This window comes from Xyrauchen texanus, chromosome 17, assembly GCF_025860055.1.
Source record: "Xyrauchen texanus isolate HMW12.3.18 chromosome 17, RBS_HiC_50CHRs, whole genome shotgun sequence".
In the NCBI taxonomy this organism is placed as follows: Eukaryota; Metazoa; Chordata; class Actinopteri; order Cypriniformes; family Catostomidae; genus Xyrauchen; species Xyrauchen texanus.
The window spans coordinates 24762943-24788922 of NC_068292.1; the positions used below are offsets into that span (position 1 = coordinate 24762943).

Genomic DNA, 25980 nt, shown 5'->3' on the forward strand with positions numbered 1-25980 from the left:
CACTATATCTCTGCCTTCTTCATGCTCAGGAATTCCAAAAATGTGTATGTTATTCAATCGGCTCATATATTCAAAATATTCCAGTTTTTCCAAAATGTGTTCCATGTCTGTTTTGGACACGGGCAGATTAGTGGATAATTCCCTTTCTGATGACTCCAGATAATCGATCCGTTTCTCAACATCTCCCACTCTTGTGACTAACTCTTCTTGTAAATGCTGTTTTACAGCGAGCTCCTCCAATTCAGCAACAACCTTCGTCAGCAGATGTTGGACAGTTGACGCTGAATTTCTTCTCCCGAACGTGCCTTCCAAATCGAGTCCCCTGTCCGCAGGCCCGCCAGAGGCCACAGATTGAGCACGTAAGTGTCTTTTAATGTCTCCAGAGTCTGTGTGTGTGTGTGTATATGTAGTGAAATACAATAATTATACTGTAATCAGTGCAAAACTTTTCACTTGCTTGCAAACGTGTGTATTTCTCTTTATAAGAGTAATAATTTATATAAATAAATCCTTAAGTCCTAGGCTTGCCAAGGACATGTGACTCTTGAAACTATGTTGATCACTGGTTGGTAACAATGACAATCTATAAATTAGTTACTACTGTGGTCTATTTGGCCAAAATATCCTGCAGTTATAAAAACTTTATAACATTTTACCTTATCAGACTAGCAATCGTTATGTCTAATGTTAACAAATGTTGCCTACATTTTGTAATGTAATTTATTTCAAAACATCAATGTTTCCAATAAGTCAAAACAACAAAATAAGATATGGCACTTATCTGCTCAGATGACATGTTTTCAGATAACCATCTTTTCCTTTCTTTCATTAATTATTTGTCCATTCGCTCTGATAATATGTCCTGTATTCATTTGTACACCAGTGCCTTGAACAACATTCATCCATGCAGAGGAGCAGAGCCGAACCACAACCAAAACAATGTCAACAAGACGCATGCTGTATTATTTTTTAACCGCTAGAGGGTCACAACTTACATCGTGTAAAAATAAATAAATAAATAAAAAATTGACATTGATTATGTGGATATGTTTAAACTTATATCTAAGAACTCAAAAGTGAGCTGTATCAATATTCTCAAGGCACAGTACTCACTCGAACTTGAGATCTTATTTAAACTTTTGGTCATGTTCTGCCTGTAAAACAAGTGGACAAATCAAGGGAGACACAATGGCACAAAGGGCAGCTGTGACCACAGTAAATCATCGTCAGATACAGTTACTACACTTCATCCTTTTGTCCTGCGTATAAGAATAAAGTAATTTAAGTGTGTATCTGCACATTCTTCAGTCAACACAAGGTCTATATTTGAACCGCACCCATGCATTTGCTTGCAAAATTAAAGGAAAAAAGAAAAAAAAAAAAAGTTATGAGATAATATTAAATAACGTGTTAGGGTACTAAAAAAAACTGTGCATATTAAATTATATACACTATGAAGCGTTTAAATATCGCCATTTGATATTCCTTGTGCTCTCGCTTTTCTTCAAACATGCTGTTTTTGTCAGGGAATGGCAGCTTGGTTTACGGCATTCGGAAAACCGCATCATTCCATGGCTCTCCAACGCTGGAAATAGTCGCAAGTTAAAACGCGATGAAGCTTGCTCACCTCTAAACATTAGAAATGATTAACATTATCAAAGTTGTGTGGACATAAGACATTTGGGTTACATTTACGTGAAAAATGAAACAAAGTTACATTAAATACGCTGAAACTAAGTTAAAGCAAGGAGCAACAACAGAGCATATTGAAGAGGCAAGCAAGACGAGGGCGATGCTGTGACGTCACTCAAACAGGGATTGAGTTTCTCAACAAGAAACAGAAAGATTATTGCAGTTTTGGTTGTGAGAGTCACCACAGCAAATTCCTCTATTATCAGGAGTGTTTGTGGATGTTAGCTACTTATCAGGTAAGCCTATCAGGTTTTCATATTATCCCAATAAAATATTTAACTGCTTGGCCGCTTTTCAAGTGTCATTAATAGGCCTACCTAATAAAATGAAAACGAATAAAACAAATTAAACGGCTCAGCTTTACAACAATGAATTGAGAATTTTGTTACTGCACAGTTATCAAACTATAAGACGTTCTAATACACACACACACACACACACACACACACACACACACAAAAGCTGTTTATCTGTTCTTTATTTAATTTATTTTAAACAGTGTACTTTATCTGTCAAGTATAGGCCTACATAAAATGCATTTTATTAAGTATTTTGGAGGAAGATGGTATGAGGGAATTGTCGGGATATAGCCTAGCCTATATTTTTTCATAGATCAGAAATCTATAATTCCACGTGGTAAGCTATAGCTTAAATAGATATCACTCATATTCCTAAGAAAATGGTGTTTTAATAAAACGACACTCCCTGAAAGTCAAACTGTCAAATTGTGCTCAAAGGAACCAACTGATGTACTACGAACATTGTGGCATAGAACAATGGTTCATTTTAACATTTAGAAAAACGTTCTTGGTTTGGTAGACTGTGGAGACATATAATCTAACTAAAATATTAACAGATGTAAAATCCTCATGTGAAATAACATCGCTGATGATAAGGCAGAATTGGAAAGGCGCATTCAGAGGAAATGCGGGGTTTTCTTTACTGCAACAATTCTTAAAGGAATATTCCGGGTTCAACACAAGTTAAGATCAGTTGACGGCTTTTGTAGCATAGGCTAATATTAATCCCAACAAAAAATTATTTCGACTCGTCCCTTCTTTTCTTATTTCTTATTTCATTTTTACGATTGATTTAGGGTTGGCCTACATTGTCAACTACACACTCAAATCATGTTAATGTGCATTTTGTTTACGTCTTGCCCCTATACTTTTGAAACAGTGAGTATTTTAATGTTTACAGATTGGCCCAATTCACTTTTATTGTAAGTTCCTCTCTGTAACCCAGAGTTTTGCTTCTTTTCTTTTTTTCTTTTTTCTTTCTTATTAAAAGTGGAGCAAGTTGAAATTTAGGTAATTACCATTATGGCACCAAACTGCCAACTGAGCTTAAAGGAATGGTGTACCAAAAAGTGAAAATGCACTCACTCTCATGCCATTCCAGATATGTAGGACTTTCTTCAGCAGAACACAAATGAAGAGTTTTCGAAGAATATTTCAGCTCCTGTCTCAGGTGTCATCTTACGTCATTTCCTGTATCAATTATCATGTGCATCTTGTTGTGAAACGTAGTTTGGAGACAAGACAAGAGTTGTTGGGTATTCTTCCTAGTGAAATGTTTTGTAATGTGTGACCCCTGTTGCCGATACCTCGTGTAATGTGCAAACCACAGCAACTTCAAGATACAGACAGACAGTTGTGTAGTCAAGTCAAGTCAAGTTTATTTATAAAGCACACTTAAAAACAACAAATGTTGTAACCAAAGTGCTGTACAATTTTTTACAAACATTAATAACTGAATTTAATAGAACTTATATAATGTTAAAAAGAACAAATTAATAAAACATTATAAAACATACACATAAAACTCCTATAATTCTCAAACAACATTATAGGCTAAAGAGAAAAAATGTGTCTTCAATTTAAATTTAAATATCGGCAGTGAGGAGGAAGACAGCAACTGGGAGTGCATTCATTGTTGCCAACTTAGCGACTTTGTCGCTATTTTTAGCGACTTTTCAGACCCCTTTAGCGACATTTTTTCAAAAAAGCGACTAGCGACAAATCTAGCGACTTTTTGGACAAACCTTAGCAACTTTCCAAATTCCAAATATCGCCAGTACTGCAAGCGTGAGGTCTTACTTCCCCGCTGCGTCTGCTCTGTTCAGTGAGCGGCTGAGAGGAGCAGCACATTCTGTTGACTGCACGCCAGCGGACATAGACATGAATGAGCTGCGCATGTGCACGCTGTGTTAGCAGGAACAATCAGTGATCACATAGCAGCTGCCTTCTCCTTTGTTTTAATTCAAAACATTTAATTTGACCGTTTTTTCTTGGCATGCGCTTATATTCACTACTAATCAGAGTTTTAGTTCATTCCGGTTCGGTTTCTGAACTCTCCAACTTCAGATCGTATATTTACAGACTCTATACATTTTACTTATCCAAACACAACAATAAACCTTCTTCAAACTCATAAACATGTAACGTTAGCTAAGTTCCCTTCCGTTCCGTTGTCTAACAGAAAATATGTAATTGAGAACCGTTTTACTGGACATTCGGCTATATACTTATATAAAAACAGTATGAGCACGGTTTAGGGGAGATAACCGTTATTATAAACTGAAGTAGGCTACAGTACCGACAAATTAGGCAGAATGCAAATACGACGCAATGACGTCATTAATATGCTAATGACGCATGACGTCATCTGGTGACATTTAGCTACTTTTCGAGCAGGCTTTAGCTACTTTCCATTGAAAATAGTTGGCAACACTGAGTGCATTCCACAACCAGGGGGCCGCAACTACAAACGCCCGATCACCTTTAGTTTTCAACCGGGAACGAGGAACAGAGAGGAGTAACTGATTTGATGATCGAAGAGACATAGGTGCAGAATGTAGATGGAGTAAATCAGCAATGTACTGAGGGGCTAAACCATGCAAGGCCTTATAAACATACATCACAACCTTGAAATTTACTCTGTATCGAACTGGAAGCCAATGTAGGGAAGCGAAAACTGGGGTAATATGCTCTCTTTTCTTGGTACACGCTGCATTTTGGACTATTTGCAGACGTGAAAATGAATATTGAGACAGACCCACATATAAGGCGTTGCAGTAGTCCAGCCGGGATGTAATAAGAGCATGAATTACTATTTCCAAGTCCTTCTGTGAGAGAAACTGTTTTAATTTAGCAATGGACCTTAGATGAAAAAAACTTCCTTTAACAACAGCATTTATCTGCTTATCAAAAAATAAGTCAGAATCAAAGATGACACCCAAGTTCTTAACTCTATTGTGCATGGTTAAAGATAAAGTACCCAACTGATTTTCAATATCAGCGATATGTAGCGAAGAGCCAAAAGCAATGACCTCGGTTTTATCCTCATTAAGCATGAGGAAGTTTTCAGATATCCATAATTTAACTTCCTCAAGACAGGAGATGAGATTACTGATAGAACAACAATCGTTAGACCTGACAGGAAGATAAAATTGTGTGTCATCAGCATAACAATGTTAAGCTATACTGTATTTCTGAAAGATGGAGCCTAAAGGAAGCATATAAAGAGAAAAAAGCAGAGGACCCAATATGGAGCCTTGTGGAACGCCACATGTGAGCAGTGTTGGGGAAGAGAAGTGATTATCAATATTGATAGAAAAAGTTATTTCCTTAAGATATGATGAAAACCAGTTTAATGCAACTCCCTTGATGCCAACCACCTTCTCAAGACGATGTAAGAGAATGGAGTGATCGATCGTGTCAAATGCTGCACTGAGGTCTAGAAGGATGTGAAAAAGAACAGTAATCCGACGACTTTGAAAGTCATATAGGGTTTAGGCGGCATTACACGCTTATCTCACACGAGAGGCAGTTTGAACTCCATCTTTGTCAACACGCAAAACACAGCAAACATTTTAAGTAAAAAGAAAAGTTTTAAATATTGATCTATTTCTTACAAACACCTAGCATTTTGCTTCAGAAGACATTTTTAATCCATTGGAGTCATATGGATTACTTTTATGATGGCTATATTTGCTTGTTGGAGCTTCAATATTTTGGCACCCATTCACTTGCATTGTATGGACCTACAGAGCTGAGATATTCTTCCAAAAATTGGTGAGAAAATGGTGAGAGTTTTCATTTTTAGGTGAACTATTCCTTTAACTTGTATTGAACCCGGAATATTTAATACGATTCTGACCTTTAGTGGACAAAAGCAGAACATTGTGCTGTTACATGTTGGTTTCATTTCCATGCTTACCAGATCAAGATTAGCTGTGTATGATGATTAGTTATGTTTCTGACTTTATATCTTTCAGATTTATTTATTTCAGTTCTGAAACTAATTTTTTTTTTCTGTCAACACAGATTTAAATGTACAATGATGGATCCCATCAACTTTACAGAGAGTCCTCTCAATCAAAACACATCTGAGTTTGATTATGACTACTATGAGAATACAGAGCTTGAGAAATCACTTAACATCATGTCACTCATAGTCTACACCTTGGCTTTTGTACTTGGAGTGGTAGGCAATGGCATTGTGATTTGGGTAGCTGGATTCAAAATGAAAAGAACAGTCAACACTGTCTGGTTCTTGAACCTTGCTGTGGCTGACTTCCTCTTCACTGCCTTCCTTCCTCTCAGCGTGGCTTATACAGCTAAGGGTTTCCACTGGCCTTTTGGCCAGTTCATGTGTAAATTCAACAGCACCCTTAGTTTCCTCAACATGTTTTCAAGTGTGTACATCCTGGTCGTGATTAGCGTTGACCGCTGTGTGTCTGTGGCGTGTCCAATCTGGGCACAGAATCATCGTAATGTAAGTCGTGCATCTGTTATGAGCTTGGCAGTTTGGATATTTGCTCTGGTTTTGAGCTCTCCCTACTTTGTCTTCAAGGACACTGCACCAGACCACAGCAATGAAAACATAATTAACTGCTTCAATAACTTTGCCTTCTCTGATGACTATGAAACACCAGAGGTCGTGGCGCTCCGTATGTTACGCCACCGTGCCATGATCGTTACCCGTTTCCTCCTAGGCTTTGTGGTACCTTTTGTAATTATTGTCTCTTGCTATGCAGTTATCATCCATCGTCTCCAAAGAAACTGTTCGATGTCTGGACGAACTCGACATCCTTTCAAGATCATTGCTGCTGTGATCACTGCCTTCTTCTTGTGCTGGGCTCCGTACCATATCCTAGTCCTCATTGAGATGGTAAACCACATGGCAACTAAATACAGCCCCACCCTACAGTATGTCACTACTGTTGGAATTCCTGTTGCAACCAGTTTGGCTTTCCTAAACAGCTGCCTAAACCCTTTGTTGTATGTTTTCATGGTACAAAACTTTAAAGACAAAGTGCGTAAGTCTGTCCTGAAAGTCTTGGAAACAGCTTTCACAGAAGAAGTTTCATGCACAAATACTTGCACACATTCAATGCACATCATTCGAAACAAAGAGCAAGAAAGTAAGTCCTTCTCTGATGCTGAAGTATAACAAAGAGACATGAGGCACCATGTCTAAGGGAAGACATTACAGAGACTGGTCAGTCAATTTGACTGGAAGGGTAACTGGAACTGAACAATTTGATGGGTAACTGGAAGAACCTGGATCAAAAGAAATACAGTTAGTAGTTCAAAGCTATACATAAGAACACTGCCTTCAACTGTGTGCGTGCGTGCGTGCGTGTGTGTGTGTGTGTCACATTAATGAATAAGTGTTTTACCAAAATACATATATACTGTATTGTGTAAAACTTTGTATTGAATTGTATAAATGTCAATTTGTGATTTTATTGAGGGCCTTAATCAGCAGTGTAGTAGATTGAAGTCTTTCAATCATTGAACATGTTGGGAGAGCAGTTTTTGTGCAGTTTCTTATGCAATTTCTGTATAAATAATTTTATTTGAAAATATTTGATAAAGTTACATCGCTGTCATGTCAGATTTATCCAAAAACCTAAAACTAATTAAACTTACCAGTTTAGCAAATTAAACTCATCTCATCACATTTTTAATAAGGTGTGGATATCTCTGTATCTGTACAATCATGTGTCAATATCATAAAAAATTGAACATTAGAAGTTTTGGTAGTGGTTTTACGCTGTAACCCAACCAAAAACCTTAGTTATCCTAATGCAATATAATTTTGAAATTTTCTAAGGGAACAGTTCACCCAAAAACTACAATATATATATATATATATATATATATATATATATATATATATATATATATATATATATATATATAATTTACCTCACCTATCTCTCATTTCTTGTTCCAAACCCAGATGACTTTTTTCTTTTCTTTTCTCTCTCTCTCTCTCTCTCTCTCTTTTTTTTTTTTTTTTTTTGTAACACAAAACAATACATTTTGTAGAAAGTTCTGGTCACTGTTTTTTTATGCAATAACAGTGAATGGGGACTGAAAAATTATGGAAAAATTCCATTAACTATAATTAAGGTATCGCAAAGGTAGTCCATATTTGTGCAGTATTTGTGAACAAAGGATTAATTTTTAAGAACAGATTGTCTTTTTAAAAAATTTAAAAAGTCCCAATTTACAGTTATGGCATGGAAAACAGCAACTGTAGAGGTTCTTAACCTCGGGGTCACGGCCATACAGAGGTCCATATGGGGTCGCAAGAGAGTGCTACTCTATCTTATTTTTACTAAGCATCATTTTGTAAAGCTGTAGTAGGTTAACACTTTTTATAAAATATACAGTACAACAGTAATTACTGAGTGCCCTGAAACAGCTGGTACTACTTGATAGTACTTATTTGATGAGGTAGATTTCAGTGCTCTTGTTTGCATCAAGACACACGACCAATCAGGTTGGATATAACTTCTAACTATAATGCCGAACTTGGACAAACTGCAGCATGACACACCAGCCCTAACACTGTTCACCCTGAACTGCTTTCTAAATGTCCATATACATTTGCCTTCATTTTTAGTCTTAATAAGAATATTGAATGAGAATATCCAACTGGTGTTATATCAGGAGTGTTTAGTTTCTCCAATGCATGATGAATTTACATCTCTCACAATTAATAACAGAAACAGCAACCAAACAATTGTAAACATCTGCTCTAAAATCATAAGTGGGGGCAGACAAAGCTTAGTCTCATACTATAAATAGTGACCCAGAGATAGGCGCACCAGCTATGCTTACCACCATTCTCTACCAAAGGGCACAATCTCAGAGCATCATTCACACTGGAGGCAATCTGTTTACTGAACAGATCATCGTACTGAGCTATCTCAAGAGTTTGCCACATAAAAGCAGACTACTTTGTGCAATTAATCTTTTGTGCACATTCATAACTTTCAGATTTGCTGATGTATTTGTAAGCTATATCTACCTTAAACATTGTACTTCATTCAATTTTACATTGTTATATACTGTTTCTCATATTGTGTATACTGTAGGCTATAATATTCACCACACACCACATAACAGCAGATTGCTTGGTGAGAAAAGTTTTGGCATGGAAATTATGGCTCTATCATTTTTCATCTCTGGGGTGTAAAGACATGAATTAAAATTATAACCAACGAGCACTCTCAAAATTGCCATGGATGCTGCATTGGTCGTGTTAGGGTATAGCTACTGGCTGTTAACGAAATCTGAAATAAGGGGTTTGGAAGACATCAAGGCACATCTGAACTCAATGTTTGCATAACATTCTGTCTTGATGTTTGATTTTATTTTTTAATAATCAACCCGTATTATCCCTGGCTGTCTATAAGCCACAAGATTTTAATAAGTTGCACAAAACGGTATCATTCGGACCTCCAGCATTCAGAATAGAGGTCAATGGTGGTTTAATTTGGTTAATTACAATGGTTTAAGTTGTTTACTGACTGCAGCAAGACGGTTTCGAACTGTCTGAACGCTCCTATTTCCCCAGCAGGTGGCAGTAATCCACCTAGCGTTGTGTACAAATTGGGGCGGTGAATGGGAAGCGGAAGCTATTTGTTTTTTTTCTCTTTCTCACTCTCTTTTGCTCCCGTTTCGTGAATGTGGACAAAACATCTGTTGGCTGGTCAAAAGTCAAACTCGAGGTACGCTAAACATTGAATTCGCTAAGGATCGCACTCCTGCTAAGTTTTAAAATGAAAGGGAAAACTGATGTGTCTACGTGCGTTTGATCGCCCTCAGAAGTGACATCTATTAGTCGACGAGGTAATACATTGAAACGTGGAGCTGCTTGTATTTGCAAATGCGGTGATATAAAAGCATGGGACTGGTATTTTATATCACGTCCAACTAACCAAATGGGGTTTATTTTGGTTGGTTAGCCTTCATGTCGGCTACAAGTAAGGCCTAAATCTACTTCGCTTAAGTAGCGTGTGGTTTAGGCTTTTAAGATGGCGGTGCTTATGTGGTGGCGTTGTTGTGCCTGTACTGCTGTTGTATGTTGTTTGGGGACATAATCTTCCCGTTGTCTTAGATAAATGTATCCGTATACCCCAATTACTTCCATTTATTGTAATTAATATACATTTATGTCGTTCAAAATTTCTGTATTTTAATTATTAAACAAATACCATAGTTTTCCAGAATGCCTTAGTTGCCAGAGTTTTCGTTAGTACTGTACAACAATGCGAAGTTATATTAATATTAGTAGGCTAACTATGGTGAAGAGGCGACCAATCGCCACACTTAAATAGTTCACCCACAAAGGGACATTCTCTCATCATCTACTAACCCTTATGCCATCTCAGATGTATGACTTTCTTCTGCAGAACACAAAGATTTTTAGAAGAATCTCCCAGCTCTGTTGGTCCACACGATTAAAGTGAAGGTTGACCAGAACTTTGAAGCTCAAAAAGCAAAAAGGCAGCATAAAAGTAAACCATAAGTGGACTCCAGTGGTGAAATCCATTTAATTTAAAGATATATGATTGGTGTGGATGAGAAACGGATCAATATTGAAGTTTTTACTATTAATCTCCACTTTTGCTTCCATATTTTCCTTTTTCATTTATTTTTGGCTATTCACATTCTTTGTGCAAATCGCTACCAACTGGGCAGGGAGGACAATTTCTGGGGGGGAATGACTTAAATATTGATCTATTTCTCACCACACCTTACATATCACTTCTGAAGAAATGGATTAAACAATTTGAGTTTTATGGATTACTTTTTTGATGCCTTTTTATTTTTGGAGATTCAACGTTGTCACTTGCATTGTATTGACCTATAGAGCTGAGATATTTTTCTACATTTCTTCATTTGTGTTCTGCAGAAGACAAAGTCAAACACATCTGGGATGGTGTAAATAATGAGAATTTAAATTTAGTTGGTGAACTATCCCTTTAAATACAATTGTTAATTCAACAACCATCAGTGACTCCTGAAAGGAAGAGTTACATACAAGTAATGTAAATATCACGGGGGTAAGCATCAGTGCCTTTTGAGCTGTTGTCTGTGCCATTGTTTTCTGTTTACGAAATGTTTCATCATGTTAAAAAAAAAATAAAAAATTATGTCAAAGCTTATGTAATCTTGATCTTGTTTGCCTCAGTTTGCTATGTATTTATTTAATTTTTTTTAGCAGATAGTGATGACCTGTATTAAAAATAAAATGTTCTTGTTTTGTCTGTTAATTTTTAGGAATATTAACTCTGGTGTTGGACCTTGCCTCAGTAAAGGGGGATTGATCATATAAAAAAAAATCTGAATTGCGGTAAGTAAAAAGTTGAACCCCTGATTTTCTGTTACTCTGTAAGGATTTTAATATTTTGACACTAGTGCTGCACGATTAATCATATCGCAAGCGCGATGTCAGCCTGTGCGATTATATTAAATAAGTGCATGTGTGGACGTGACAGCCCATTTTCTACACTGCTAATTAAAAGATGACCAGTCTATAATGATGACACGTGAGATGAGAGAAGCACTGCAGCTCGAGTGTCTGATAGAAACGCAGATCACAGCATGGCGATATATCTTTATTTCATCCTTAATTAAGCTTCATATAATACGGGAGCGTGACATGTAAATAAGCACAAACTCCAAATATTAAGCACAATATTAACGCAAAGCCAACGTTTACGTGTTTTTAACGTCACTTTTTTTGATCATTATGGTTCCACCTCATTTTAAGCCAGGAAAACCCCTGGTTATATGGCAATATTGTGGCTTTAAAATAACCAACACTGAGCAGAGAGAGGTACTGTGCAAAATTAAAGTTGCTGCAACACAACAAATTTATATCAGCAACTGAAACAGCACAGAGAAAAGTAGAAAAGCGAGATTTCAAAAAATTATCCACACACTGGACAAGAGATACCAGCGATAAGTAGAACTTTTTAGAAAGAGGATTTGGAAATACCAGTTGGACATTTAAAAAACAAACGCACAAAAAAACAACAGTTTGAGTGAACCTCACTTTTATATCCAGTTTTCTTTTCAAAAGAGTTTATAGAAAGTACATGTTACATCCTGCTTAAATGTCCCTGTTTGTTTGGACAGTCTTATTTTCATGAAAATGTGTATGTTCTTATTTATTATATTTAGGTGTAATATTGAGAAAATAACAAGTTTGTAGTAATACAAAGGTGTTATTTAATTTAGTAAAAATATTAATTGAAAACACAGTTCATTTATAGTGGTTTTTGTTGGTAGTTTGTATGTTTGAGTTGAGAAACAGTTTTCGGCATTATCAGTAATCTATTTGTGCATTTACCTTGATATCCAAGCAAACGATAAGAAAATCAAAATGGATAATTCTGTCAACAAAAAGCTAATTACTGTTATTGACTTTTTCTTCTATCTGCTTTAAAGTGTTTTGTGCTACACTTCCCTTACTATACAGTAGATTAATATATTCTGGTTTAAAAAAACAAATCTTGTTTTTAAAGTGTGCAACCTTTATGACAAGACCTCTAGAAATAAATCACAAGTCAAACACAACTCTCTCCTACACGCTGATCTTGTATTCCAATGAAGAATTGTAAAATATAATCTTAACATTAAAATTGTACATTTAATAGAACTCCCATACCTCTTATTTTAGGCCACATTCATAAATTCACAGGAAGAGTCAATTATTATAGGCAGTGCAAAATATGCTGTGCTAGATCAAATAAAAAGACTTATTAGGCTTTTACAATTTTTCACCCAAACTCACCCTCACATGTGATATGTCTTCACTGCAGATCTTTGATATTTTCCACATCTCAGTTGAGAGCAGCGTGAATAACTTTTTTGACCCAATATTACAAGCCAATTCGACATTGCAAAATGCGAGATTTAAATTCGACACCTATTTTTTTGGACACTTTTTTTTCTTTTTTTTTTTGTATCCGTGTCATCATAAATTACAATAACAGAGTGTAACTGGTGCATAATATGACTGCGGATAGCTTATTAGCGCATAAGCACTATGAATTCAGAATGTAAACAAGACAAATTACACTATCTACTGCAAATACATTGTTTCTTTATCGAGTGTTTAAAAAAAAAAGCATATTTTATTAATCTCATGTGAATTCTTTTCAATGAGGCATGAAGTCATTGATAACCCATTTTATTGTCATATTAGTTGAGGCTTTACATTAGGGATGTGCACGAGTAGGCGAATATTCGTTCTGCAATAATTCTTCATGTAGTAAAAATACTATTAAATTTTTGAAATTTTGCTTTGCTGGCCATATATACAGTGAGATGTATGTTAAATCCTGAACACACAAACTGAAACTGGCAGTTATAACATAATACACTGGGTGGCGCTGTTGAGTGTAGACTAGGGTTGCAGCGGTATACCGGTTTCACGGTATACCACGGTTTGAAAATTTATGGTTATCATACCATGTACATTTGCTTATGTACGGTATTGAGAGAAAAATGCAACCGGATGGAGAATCTTACATGCGCGTGCGCATCTTCTTTCCTCCTCGTCTGCCTGACTCGTCAACTTGCGTCTCACACAAACAAATGCAGCAGAGAAAATGTTAGAGAGAAGCCGAGGCAAGGAGTCTGACATGAGCGTGTGTGAGTTAAAGCAGTGTTTCTCAACTGGTCTATTCGTACTGCGGACAGCAGGGAAAGAACAATGCCATGGCCCAAGTGATGTACTATTTAGGACTGCCTAGGCAGATGTAATAATAATCTCGCAAACAGCTAAAGCAGACATGGGCAACATACGGCCTGCAGTCCGGATCAGGCCCTCCACATGGTTTAATGTGGCCCCCGGCTCATTTATCGAAAACATTTTTTTTATTGGATATTTCAGTTAACTTGCATTGGGACCTAACGCGTCTCCACAAGTGTTTAACGTGATCAGGGTTGCCAGATAAGAGACACAAGACCCCCAGTTTGAGATTTATACTTGCTCAAATTGGAAATATTCCGCCTAATGTTATGTTTATTTTGTGCAATCTGGCAACCATGCACGTCTCGCTTTCTCCTTTGAACAAATTTAGCGATCTGTAGTGCAATATTCTGCTCAAGAAGAAGTGTTGTAGGGCTACTCTGTGTCAATTCTTGAGGCTGCTTGTGATGTTTGGTGCTACTAATTTTGCAGGTAAACCTTCTCAGTTATTAAATTAAATATAAAAGTAGATCTCGGCATCATTGACGTGAGCAAAAGCAAGCCAGAGACAAATTTATTTTTTATTTGTGCAATTGAGAAATGTTGAAGTCCCTTCGCACCTGTATGTTAATCTAACTCTTGCAATAATCATTTATCATGGTTATGCAGCCTGTGTTATTCAGTTGTGTGCTGAAAGTCAAACGTTGACATCAACAACAAAAATGTCACTTGATGCATGTCCTTGTACTGGAAAACCACAAATAAAACTATGCAACATAAAAAGGAAATGCAACCCAGGATACATTAAATACAGGTTATGTTTAATCTATGGAAGGTCGACACTTTATTTCCAATGTAAAATCTGTCCTGAAGCAAAACCAGTTGAGAAGCACTGAGTTAAAGGTACAGACAGGAGTCGTCTGCAGTATATGTTAATTATTAATAATCATAGGACATTACTACTAAAGCTCACACAGCTGATGTTACTAACATGCTTTAGTTATATAACATGTTTTAGTTACATTTTTTATCATGTTTATAATTTGATTTATTATTATAATTCTGTTAGCTTTCTTATTTTTTCTATTTATTTTATTTTCAAAAGGGAGACTTTTTTTTTTACACATCAATAAAATAAATGGTTTAAATTTATAAATGTTTGCTCCAAAATAAATGAATAAATAACCCTTCTGTTTTCACTGATAATAGAAATTGTGTAATACCGTGATATTTTCTGAGAAGGTTATCATACCGTGAAAATCTCATACCGTTCAACCCTAGTGTGGACACAAGTTGGTCACATTTGATGAGCAAACCGTTCTATCAGTGTGTTTAGATGGACACCAGAAAAGCAGGTTATTGTGAGAATGTGGCTTACTGTGAGAACTGGGTTCCTGTTTAAATGTACCGTATAAATGCTGTAAACTTCATTCTCGTATATGTGCAGCTCGTCAGAAACCAGCGTCCCCGTAGCAATGTAATCCCCGCAACACTTCTGTAAATAACAAACATGGTATCCGAGAAAGACTATGCTTGGGGAGGTAAGGGACATTCCATCATTTAAACTGGTGTGTATAAATGAGTATAGTTTACGGAGCACATGATATGCTTGTTTTTCTCAACAAAAACGTGACATGAGATACAATATAAACATAACTATTATGTGGCGAGTGTTTATACTTGTCCTGTATGTTAACTACATCAGTCTACTTTGGCGGTTTCTTTTTCTTCGTTTTGCATGAGCTTAAGTGCTTTTCTTTTTTTTTGTTTTCACGCATTGCTTGTTTAAATATTAATCAAAACACAGGACATGGTCTAAGCTTGTTTTGATTATAATTGGAAGCTTTTTTTTAATGGTGACGCAACCTTAATAACAAAAAATATTTTACAATGTCTCTTTCTCATTAATTACCTTCATTTAAATAATAGAATATACATTTTTTTTTATGAGCTTAAATAGTCGAATACCAAATTATTGATGAATGCCCATTCCTACTTAGTCTTGAGCGTCCTCGTATTTAAATGTACCTCTAAACGCTTCGTCTGAATGTTTGTGGTTGCTCAGCTGTTTCAAACTTCTTTTTGGCTCTGAGCAAAGGTGGAGCACTTCGCCATGAGTGTGCTGGTGCCTTTAACTTTCAAAATAGCCTTGGTGGAGGCATCCACTGCAAGAATCACTGGCCATTTAATGCAGTGTTTCTTTAACTTTTATTTATTTTTTTTCTCCCCAATTTGGAATGCCCAATTCCCAATACGCTCCAAGTCATGATGCTGGCGTAGTGGCTTGCCTCAATCCATGTGGTAGAGGACGAATCTCGTACTTGCCTATGCTTCTGAGGCCATCAATCTGCATATCACGTGGCTTGTTGAGTGCATTACTGCGGAGACATAGCGCGCGTGGATGCTTCATGCTATTCTCCATGGCTTATGCCCGTTTCACACATACTCCGTTTGCAGTGCGTATGCAGTGCGCATTTTTTTTCCGTACCCATGTTAACAGGTTAGAGCTTTTACACTGCACGCGATGCAGTCCGTCGATCCGTTCCAGTTGCGGTGCGTATACAGCAGTGCAGCGATCGTTTACGCACCGAGTCTATTTTTGCTGTGCTGCACCGCACTGAATTAAAGTGGCAGCGCATTGTTCACATTAAAATAGACATAGATTGACAAGAAACTGTAATCATTTCATCATATACGCATAATTTCAGTTAATGTGTTCTACAGTTACTAAATTGCAAGGTCAAGAAAAACAAAAAAGAATGATTATAGTCCCAAAAGTTGCAAAATGCCATCCTATATGATTTTTTACCCTAAAAAAATACAGAGTGAATGCAAATGCGTCTCATTCTTCTCCTTAGCAACAGATATAGCGCGATAGCTTTTCTTCAACTCGATCTACATGTAAAACAAAATCACAATGATTAAAAGGAATTTTCATACTGTTTCAGTGCCTTAAACAATCTCAAATTTAACGTTTTCGTTTAAAATCAAAATTCCTTACACATTTTGGATTTTGTGGCACACAGAAACTGCGGATCAGTAGCGCACTGCAAACGCAACGTATGTGAAAGCACTATAGCGCGTGCTGCTCCTGTACCGCATACGCACTGCACACGGAGTATGTGTGAAACGGGCGTTACACGCATAACTCACCATGCACCCCACCATAGTGCAACCATGTGAATCTACCCTTCCTAGCAACCGGGCCAATTTGGTTGCTTAGGAGACCTGGCTAGAGTCACTCAGCATGCTCCGTATTCAAACTCGCGACTCCAGGGGTGGTAATCAGCGTCTTTACTCACTGAGCTACCTTGGCCCCCTAATGCTGTGTTTCTGAGATCTGGAGGTAAATTCCATTTTGCAAAGAAGGACTGATCATTAACCTTAAGCACAGCAGCTATTCTCGTTTGACAAAGCAAAGCAACAAACTGAGTTACAGAGGGGTGAGGATCTTTTATCAATCTGTGAGGGAAAAAATCGGGGGGGGGGATTTTATTTATCATACAGTTTGAAAATGGTGAAGATTAGGTTCAGTATCTGTCTTTGTGTTTTAAATAGAAAACCCTCCAGCCAATCATCATCATCATCTATTTATTCACTACTGAGATCCTTCTCACAATTTAAAACTGCACTATTCAGGTGACTTGGGGCCTGAGAATATATGTTGTACAGCATCTCTTGTATAGAGATTGAACAATGTTCATTTTAATGAGCCCATATTATGCTAATTTACAGGTTCATAATTTTATTTTGGGGGTCTACTAGAATAGGTTTACATACTTAAATGTTCAAAAAACTCATTTTTCTCATCCTGTACATTTCTTTTCCCCATGCTTCATACTCTGGCTGAAATGCTCTGATTTACCTACTGTCTCTTTAAAGCCCCCCTTTCCGAAATGCCCAGTGTGCTCTGATTTGTCAGCTGGCCCAGTCTGTTGTGATTGGTCAACCGCATGGAACATGTGTCGGAAATGTAACGCCTCTTACCATAACAGAGTTTCAGCTACCAAAGCTTCTTGAGCAGCTCTGTAAATACTATTGTAACTATGGTAACAGTGGTGTCGGTTTTTGCCGTACCAGCTCTAGCTGATCAACCCGAACCAACTTTGCAAGCACGACTTGAGCCGGTTATTTCACAGTGTAAGTTTTAATTTTGTAGCTTTCTTACTAGTACACTGATGATTATTGTGAACCTAAAAATCTTAAAGTAAAAGACACGTAGTGCATATAAGTTAGTCAGCTTTTGCTGGAATGGGTGTAGCCTAACCTTTTACGCCGAGCTATGAACTGAGAACAGCGGCTTACACCCTCATTACCGTGCGTATTAGGGAGTTTGTGAGTCTTAAATTAGCTGTGGAATATCGTAGATAGCAGTCGTAACATCTAATTATATAAGACTCTTGAAATCGGCCATTTTGTTACAGTTTTAGGTAAAAGCCAACCCACAGCTGAATAGTTAGCCCTTACCAACACAATAACATTACATAGCAGGTTAACCGAGCACTACCGTGGATTGCAGCTATAAAATGACCATTTATAAAAATAAATCCATCTCCCCTTGATCACCATTCATGATATTAAGAACGATGAAGATTCTGCATAATTCTACACAATTGTAGGTAAAAGTGGGCCCGCAGCTGATTCGCAAATCTATTTCAACACAATAACATTACCTAGCAAATAAGTAGAGGCCTACAGCCGTCTACTGGGTGTAGACTGTAGCTACAACACAAAACTCTGCATTTGAACTCTCGGTAGCAGATAAATCCACAAATAATCAAGTATACATACAGATTGTGATTCTGAAGCACCAGATTGTCCCAACAAAGTGGTAATTACACCATCTTTCTTGAGTAACCATCTTGAAAATCCAGAATTGGTTGAAGTTGTAATGCTAAATAATTAAAATACATTTTAACCACTGATTCTTCAATTTGTACGCCTTTTGGAAGTCCAATCAAAGAGGTTCTGCTTTCGCAGTGAAGAAAACATATCTTTTATTAATCATTATCTTCATAATTGCAACTGAACAATGTAAAAAAAAAAAAAAAATGTTTTGACAGCCTACCAGAATTTGTGGGGGAAAAATTACCATTAACACAACAAATACCTTATGTGTCTAAAATTGCATTGTGTTGCGTGAGAGGTAAAGTGCAGTTTTGTGATGTCTGTGAAGACATTTTTCTGCTGGATTGGCTGCAGACACACTGCTCAAGATAAAAATAAAGTAAAAAAAGCGGTGTCTCTATGTATTTAGTTGACAAGTAATGCCTCTTCAAACCCAATTCCGAAAGTTGGGACAGTGTGGAAAATGCTTTATGCAATTTAAATCAGATGATTATAGCATGCCCCATATAAGTTGGGACAGTTGAGTGTTTACCACTGTTTAACATACCATTTCTTCTAATAAGTTTAGCAAGCAGATTTATCCCAGTTCATCCATTATGCAGCTCTTTAGCTATGCAATTGTACAGGGCCTCTGTTGTCGTATTTTGCATATTATTTGGCACACATTCTCTGTAATAGACCTTTCAAGACTGTAGCCAAGCCAATCTAGCACCCACATTCTCTGCGTATGCAGCCACGCACTTGTAGTCCAGGCAGGCGTTGTTTTGCTGGAAAACCACTTTTGAATGCACGTGATCTCTGATTCCTCAGACGCCACTATTTAAAAACCGTAATTCACCTGTAATGGATATCGTGACATGGGCTCGGAAATACTTCAGTAAACCTTTGTCACTCAACATCATTCGCTGCTGCATCCACAGATTCAAGTAAAGGCTTTACTCTGCAAAGCAGAAGCGATACTGCAAAACACTGCCTAGGAGCCCCACTTATTCCTGGGCTTGGTCTCATCTGAGATGGAAAGTAGAGCATTGGAATAGTATTTTGTGGTCCAACGAGTCTTCATTTCAAATGAAGTTCAAGTTTTTTGGAAAAAACATCCATTGTGTTCACTGGGCCAAAGAGAAAAAGGGCAATCCAAGCTGTTATCAGTGTCAGGTCCAAAAGCCTGTGTCTGTCATGGTATGGAGGAGTGTCAGTACCCATGGCATCGGTTACTTGCATGGCTGTGTAGTCACCATTAATACAGAAAGGTATGTACAATTTTTGAAGCAATAAAGTCAGAAAAGACAAAGAAAGTGCAAAGAAAACAGCATGCTGTTTCTCCCAGATGCATCTGAAATGTAATCTAAGCACAAACAGAACATTTTGAGCAGAACTGTCTGTTATTTTAGTGGATTACCTGTATTAACCTGAGCTTCAGATGTTCATGCTTGTCATAAATAACACACTGAAGAAGATCCACAAAGTTTTCTTGTTTGTGTATATATCCGCTTTTTCAAATTTTCCGCCGCACGTAACCAGCTAAGTTTAAACTCTTGTTTTAGCGCAGCGGTTGATTAACAAGTGAGGGGTGGCACTTCCCTGATGCATTTAGGATGGATTAGCGTTTACACCACACATGCGATGCATTTTTGACCACATTTGTTTGTGGTTTTTGTGATTGAAAATGTATTAGACCCCATTAAGACCTGTATTTAGCATCTTAATACCAGGTGTAAATGGGGTATTAAAGAAAAGGAGGGGCAAGTCAAAATGAATTTCCTGATAATCTGTTTTATGCCGCAAATGCTGTCGATTGAGCTTAATTGTTGAACACAGAATATTCCTTTAACATCTAGCCTCTGTGATTGCAGCAATGCATTCAGTTTTTCACTTCTAATGTTCCAGTTATCATACAGCCTTATAACAGTGAGCAATGTGCAATTTTTATAACATGGTAAAAATAGGTGTCTCGCAGTATGGATTTGGCTGAGAAAAAACATTAGTAATAGTTCTGCTATGTTGTTATAATAACATGCAATTGGACTCTTTATTAGCATCTGTTATGATATTGTGGTGACATCATTTTCATTTTTGGGTGGACTTCCTTTAAGTAATCAATGCTTGAAGTTTTTCAGGTAGACCTATCTAACAGCAGTATCAATTATTTAAGTAAACGTTCAGAAATTGAAAAGTGATGCAATGTAAAAATAAAACCTATTAAATTACTGCTTTTTATATTGTATTATCATTGCATTAATACTATTTAAAGCTACTAAAGTTATACAGCCAAGGGCAGTATAACTTTTTTTTTTTTTTTTTTTATATGAATATATTTACTAAGTATGAGGTAAAGTATTTTATAGTTTCTCAAAATTAAATCCAATCTTTGTTGTGAAGAAGAGGGGGGACCTTTAGATTTGTAGTGTGCCACTTAAATTTGAAGAGGAAATGGGCCTATAGAGAATGATGGTGTGACTCAGGGGATTCAAAACAAAAGACGTAAGCCAAATGTAATGTTTTTCATAGTTTGTTAAACTGTTATATTTTTTTTTTTTTAACTACCTAATCAGTAGGATGATAAACTCATGAGGTAACTTTCAAGATTATCACCATGACCGACTCGCCAGTCATCAACAATATGGTATTTGTATCTTAATTTTCCTGTTCTCTTTTTTTTTTTTAGATGGCAATATCCGAATTGTGGGCCAGCAGCTGGAGCAAGGCAGGCCATACCTAACGAGGTTTATGCCATTGTATTATGCTGAAAGGGTTACTTTACCACAGAACTTGAAAATTAGTGGATATTGAATTTGATGGTCACTGACTTTTAAGAAAAGATTTTTAATCCTTTATGCTTTTATCTTTTTTATTGGAGTTGACTGAGTGGCCATTTTAGACTTTTAAACACATATTTAATGCATAAAGCAACTTAAAGCAAAAGTGAGATTGGATGTTGAAAGGACTTCATTTCCTGGAAAAAGTATCCCAATAGTCCAAGTGACACCCCCCCCCCCCCCTTTTTTTTTAAGATGGTGTGATTTTATTTTTTTATATATATATATATATATATTTTTTTTCATCTCAAATTCAAGTTGTAGTAACAAACCATTTTTAATTTTTACATTAAAAAAAGCTGAATTTTGTTTTGTCAAGATGGCATACTCAATGGATTTTGCTCAAGAGATAATCGCAGGAGATGCCTTCATCTGCACAGAGTGTGGCGAAGGTTTTAGGCAGTACACAAAACTAATTGAACACATGGCAATTCATGGACTTGCTGGCTTGTTTTTCCCTGATTTTTTAAACAGTAGTAGTAATGATAGTAGTATCAACACATCCATTGAGTTTGCTCTCCACGAAAACGGAACACTCACTGTTGTTGATCGATCTGTGTTGTCTAAATTTTCTTTCTTGTTTGGAAAACCTGCATCCAAGTCATCATGGTGCCAAACCCCTAATCAAGGTGCCTTGACTTCTAAAATGGCAGAGAAAGAGTGTAACCAGTTTAGATGTGAAAGATGTGGGCAAGTGTTCAAAAACCAAAAGTCCTTACAACTGCATCAGCAATACCGTGCCCTTGAGCAGGGGTTCAAATGCACCCTGTGCTGCAAAGTGTTTAATGACCGGGAGAGTCTGCAAAGCCACCTTCAAAACCATGCTCATGAACGGTTTTATAGTTGTGGATACTGTGGAAAACGATTTCTAAGAAAGGAGACCTTATTGTCACACCAAAAACAGGGGCATGGATCTATTGGTCCCAAAGCTTTGATAGAGGAAGATCAAGAAAATAGAATAGATAGGTCTTATCCTTGCAAAATCTGCAGTTTGCGTTTCTTTTGGTTATCTGACTTGCAGAGCCATCTAAAGAGTCATTCTCTTGTCAGCCCAAATGATGCCATACGAGAACAGAAAGTACTAGGGGAGGAAGAAGGTAAGACCAATGGCAGTGATTTTCTTGATCAGCCATATCGTTGTGGCTTGTGTGGGGAGGATTTCAACCAAAAGTCAGAATTAAAAGACCATCATGCATCTCAGCATCCAGATAGGGATGAAGTTCAGGACACTTCAGATTCACCAGCTAACATTAAACGGCAGTCTTTTGGCCACTCTGGTAAAATGCATCAAATGGTTGCAAAAGCCCAAATAAGACAATTCGATCCACCAAGGTCTAGGATAAGAGTTAAACCTAGAGGAGCGAACCGATTACATTTTGGTGGTAAACTATACTCCTGCAAACAGTGCCATTGTACATTTATGCACTCAAGCAGTCTCTCTCGTCATATGCGTTACCATAAGGGTACTCTGCACGCTTGTGTTTATTGTGGGAAACGCTTTCCTCAAAGATGTGATCTCACAAGGCATGTGGCCATTCACCACAGTTCAGCGCTACTGCTAAGAGCTCATGGGACATCAAAGACCGAAAGTGAGGATGAAAGCTGTAAACAGGAACCTGTGAGAGCATCATCGCAAACAAAAGGTGACAAGGATAATGAACAAGAGGCTCTTGAAGAAGAAACTCTGTCATATTCTTCTTTGATGAAGAAAATGCATTTGCCATATGATGAGCTGTCATTAGATTCTGAAGAGAAGAGAACTTTCAATCCAAAGATGAGCTACAAATGCAAAGAATGTTGTCGAGTATTTGGATTGCTCAGTGTTTATCAGCGACATGTGAATTTCCACAAGCGAGATCCCAGCAAAATCTTGCTCAGTTGCCCTTGCTGCCCATGCCGCTTCACGTTCCGCTCCGCTTTGGATCGCCATCTTGAGCAACAGCATAATGATGGCTCCGTGAATGGTGGTACAAAATCTCCTGAGACTAATTCCGTTGATTCCAAAATTCAACATGAGGTAGTTGACGCTGAAAAGGCTAATTCAGATGCTGCTGATGCGGATGTTGGAAGGTTATCTGAAGGATTTATTTAATGCTGAATGTACTTAAAAGATATCTCGACATCAAAATGCTCATATTTGAGTAATAATTAAATTGTAATTAACACAACTTTATGCCCAGTTGCATGATTCCCTCTATTGTTTAAGTGATATACTTCTGTAGCTTTTAGGTTCTCTGAGGTCCTCCATTTATCTGTTACACTTGTGTATAAAATATTTTATTTCCTCAATGTGTTTAGCTTTTTCCCATTTTTCAAATTCCCATTTTTTCTTATTTAAAAAAAAAAAAAAAAGGAAATTTAATTTGTGTGCTGACACAAACTAAAATAACCTTTTAATGGGGGCCTCATGAGCAGAATTTTTAAAAATGACTAAGAAACGCTAATGATGAAAATTTAGAACAAAGCAATCAGTTGAACTTTCTTTGCTAAAAATGGTTCCAAGAGCACATTTCTGCTTCAGTAAGTGAGATATGTAAATTTTATATATACCTTCGTATCTAAAACTGTTTAACTGAATGACTTTTTTTTTTTCTCTCACAAATTATAAACTTTTCTCTTTTTTTTTTTTTTTTTTTTACAAAGTTGTAATTGTTTTTGAACTAGTGGTGATGGGAAAATTTAAATATTTTGACCATTTTCTGACATCAGTAAAGATTTTGTACAAGTCTCCTTTAATTTGATTAAATAAACATGATTGTTTTTGTTGAGGCCTTGCACTTATTGAATTTCTTATTAATGCCTCAAAGCTGTAAACGATTGTACTATTTTACAATACATGGAAATAAATTTAGGTCACTGACTTTGGTTAATCTAAAAAGCTGGGACAAAATGTGGTTCAAATAAAAAACACATGTAACTAGGAATAGCTTAAGTTGTAATAGACAATTTCACTTAATTAAAAAGGGCAACACAGTTGAGTAATAGTTTGTTTTATGGGGATTCTGCTTATGTATGCACATCATATTTTGTTCATTTATACAACATGAACTGTTCAATACATTCTCGATGGCTGTTTCTCAATGTGCGTTCTTGTGTTAAGTTGTCAAGAGCCCATTCGGTCATCATCCACTGCCAAAGATCAATTGTAATACTCAAGAATGCAAGTACAGAAACAGCATAGAATTACCTGATAAGGCAGAATATTGAGGATGCATCGGATGATGACTTGTGGGCAAGAACCCATATGAAGTCCCAGAAGTTATAGCAGTACATTTGCAAACAAGGGACTTTTATTGCTGCGTTTACCTTCAAGAGTTTCCCGCTGTTAGCTTGTGAAAGTCTCATGGCTTTTAAGAGTCGTCATACTACAACAACATTCGAAACAAATGTTAACAGACTTGATTCATTTAATGTGTCGTCTGTAAAACCTCTCAGCATTACATGTACGCACATGGGAAAGCTCGCAATAGAGGCTTTTACATCCTACTGTCACTTCAAGTTCTTCCAAGGTGGCTTCGCAAGACTGGTCTTCATAAGAACCAAAGTCCATTCTCTGCATTTTTAGCATTGAAAAACACCTGATATTTCATTTGAGCAAGAACACATCTGGGTAATTTAATGCATTCGTGTTCTTGAGTATTGGAATTAAACTTTGGCAGTGGATGATGACTTTGAACGAGTCCACAAGAATGTAAGAACACAAGAATGTAAGAACACAAGAACGCACATTGAGAAACAGCCCTTGTGTTGTCAGTTTTGGCTAAGTTGGTTAACTTAAATGTAAAACGCTCTATCGATGGTATGTAAGCTATGCTGTTGATTACCGCAAAAATGATAACATGCCCCTCAGTTCATAAAAATAAAGGAAAAATGGTTTGGCCAACAGTATGTGGAAACCCCCTTCTAATTGACAGGTTTTCCTATTTTAGTAATTCCTGCACATAGCCAAGTTTTGAACCCCACTGAACACCTTTGGGGTAAATTGGAATGCCAACAGTGAGCAAGAACCCATTATCCAACATCGTTGCCTGGCTTGATGAATGTTCTTGTGTCTAATTTAACATTTACAGTAAATTCTCAAGCATAAATTACCTTTGCTATTATGATGTTGGGGGATAAGGCCTGCTTGCTGTCAGAGTTCCAGTTTATCCAAGAGGTGTTTGTAGGGGTTTTGTGGAGGCCAGTTAAGTTCTTCCACACCAGATTCAGTAAACCATTTCTTCATGGCCCTCACTTTATGCACGTGGTTACTGTATTCTGGAACAGAATAGGCCCTTTCCAATCTATTGCAACAAAGTTGTAAGCACAGAATTACCTAGAACGTCACTGAAAGGTTTAATATTTGGATGTGATTTATGGAATTGCCAAATTCATTCATTAAAAGTGGGTGACCACATACTGTTAGCAATATATTGTATGTGTACTTAAATGCACTTACTATGGATGTCTATGTGGCTGTCGTTGAAGAGGGTGGAAAAATGGATGTGAAGCTCATACCACATATACAGTATTATATGGTCTATAAAGTTGTCATTTTTTTTTTCAAGACAGATATACACTGATCAGCCACAACATTAAAACCACCTGTCTAATATTGTGTAGGTCCCCCTCGTGC

At 36.9% G+C, this 25980-nt stretch overlaps 2 protein-coding genes across 4 annotated transcripts; both read left to right on the forward strand.

Annotated features, from left to right (window-relative positions):
* The first annotated feature begins 1601 nt into the window (after positions 1–1601).
* Positions 1602–7704, forward strand: LOC127658246 (chemerin-like receptor 1). Of its 2 annotated transcripts, XM_052147446.1 has the most exons (3): positions 1602–1928; positions 6021–6471; positions 6734–6932. In XM_052147446.1, exons 2-3 carry the CDS (start codon positions 6034–6036, stop codon positions 6809–6811), a joined length of 516 nt encoding a protein of 171 aa, XP_052003406.1. In that variant the 5' UTR covers positions 1602–1928; positions 6021–6033; the 3' UTR covers positions 6812–6932. The 2 variants fall into 2 exon arrangements, with proteins under 2 accessions (XP_052003406.1, XP_052003404.1); XM_052147444.1 differs by having other exon boundaries at positions 1613–1928; positions 6021–7704.
* A 1867-nt stretch (positions 7705–9571) lies between these two features.
* On the forward strand, positions 9572–24325 carry LOC127658427 (zinc finger protein 45-like). 2 transcript variants are annotated; one of them, XM_052147714.1, is made up of 3 exons: positions 9572–9845; positions 11280–11352; positions 21215–24325. In XM_052147714.1, exon 3 carries the CDS (start codon positions 21685–21687, stop codon positions 23455–23457), a length of 1773 nt encoding a protein of 590 aa, XP_052003674.1. In that variant the 5' UTR covers positions 9572–9845; positions 11280–11352; positions 21215–21684; the 3' UTR covers positions 23458–24325. The 2 variants fall into 2 exon arrangements, with proteins under 2 accessions (XP_052003674.1, XP_052003675.1); XM_052147715.1 differs by having other exon boundaries at positions 9572–9724.
* Positions 24326–25980: the final 1655 nt, after the last annotated feature.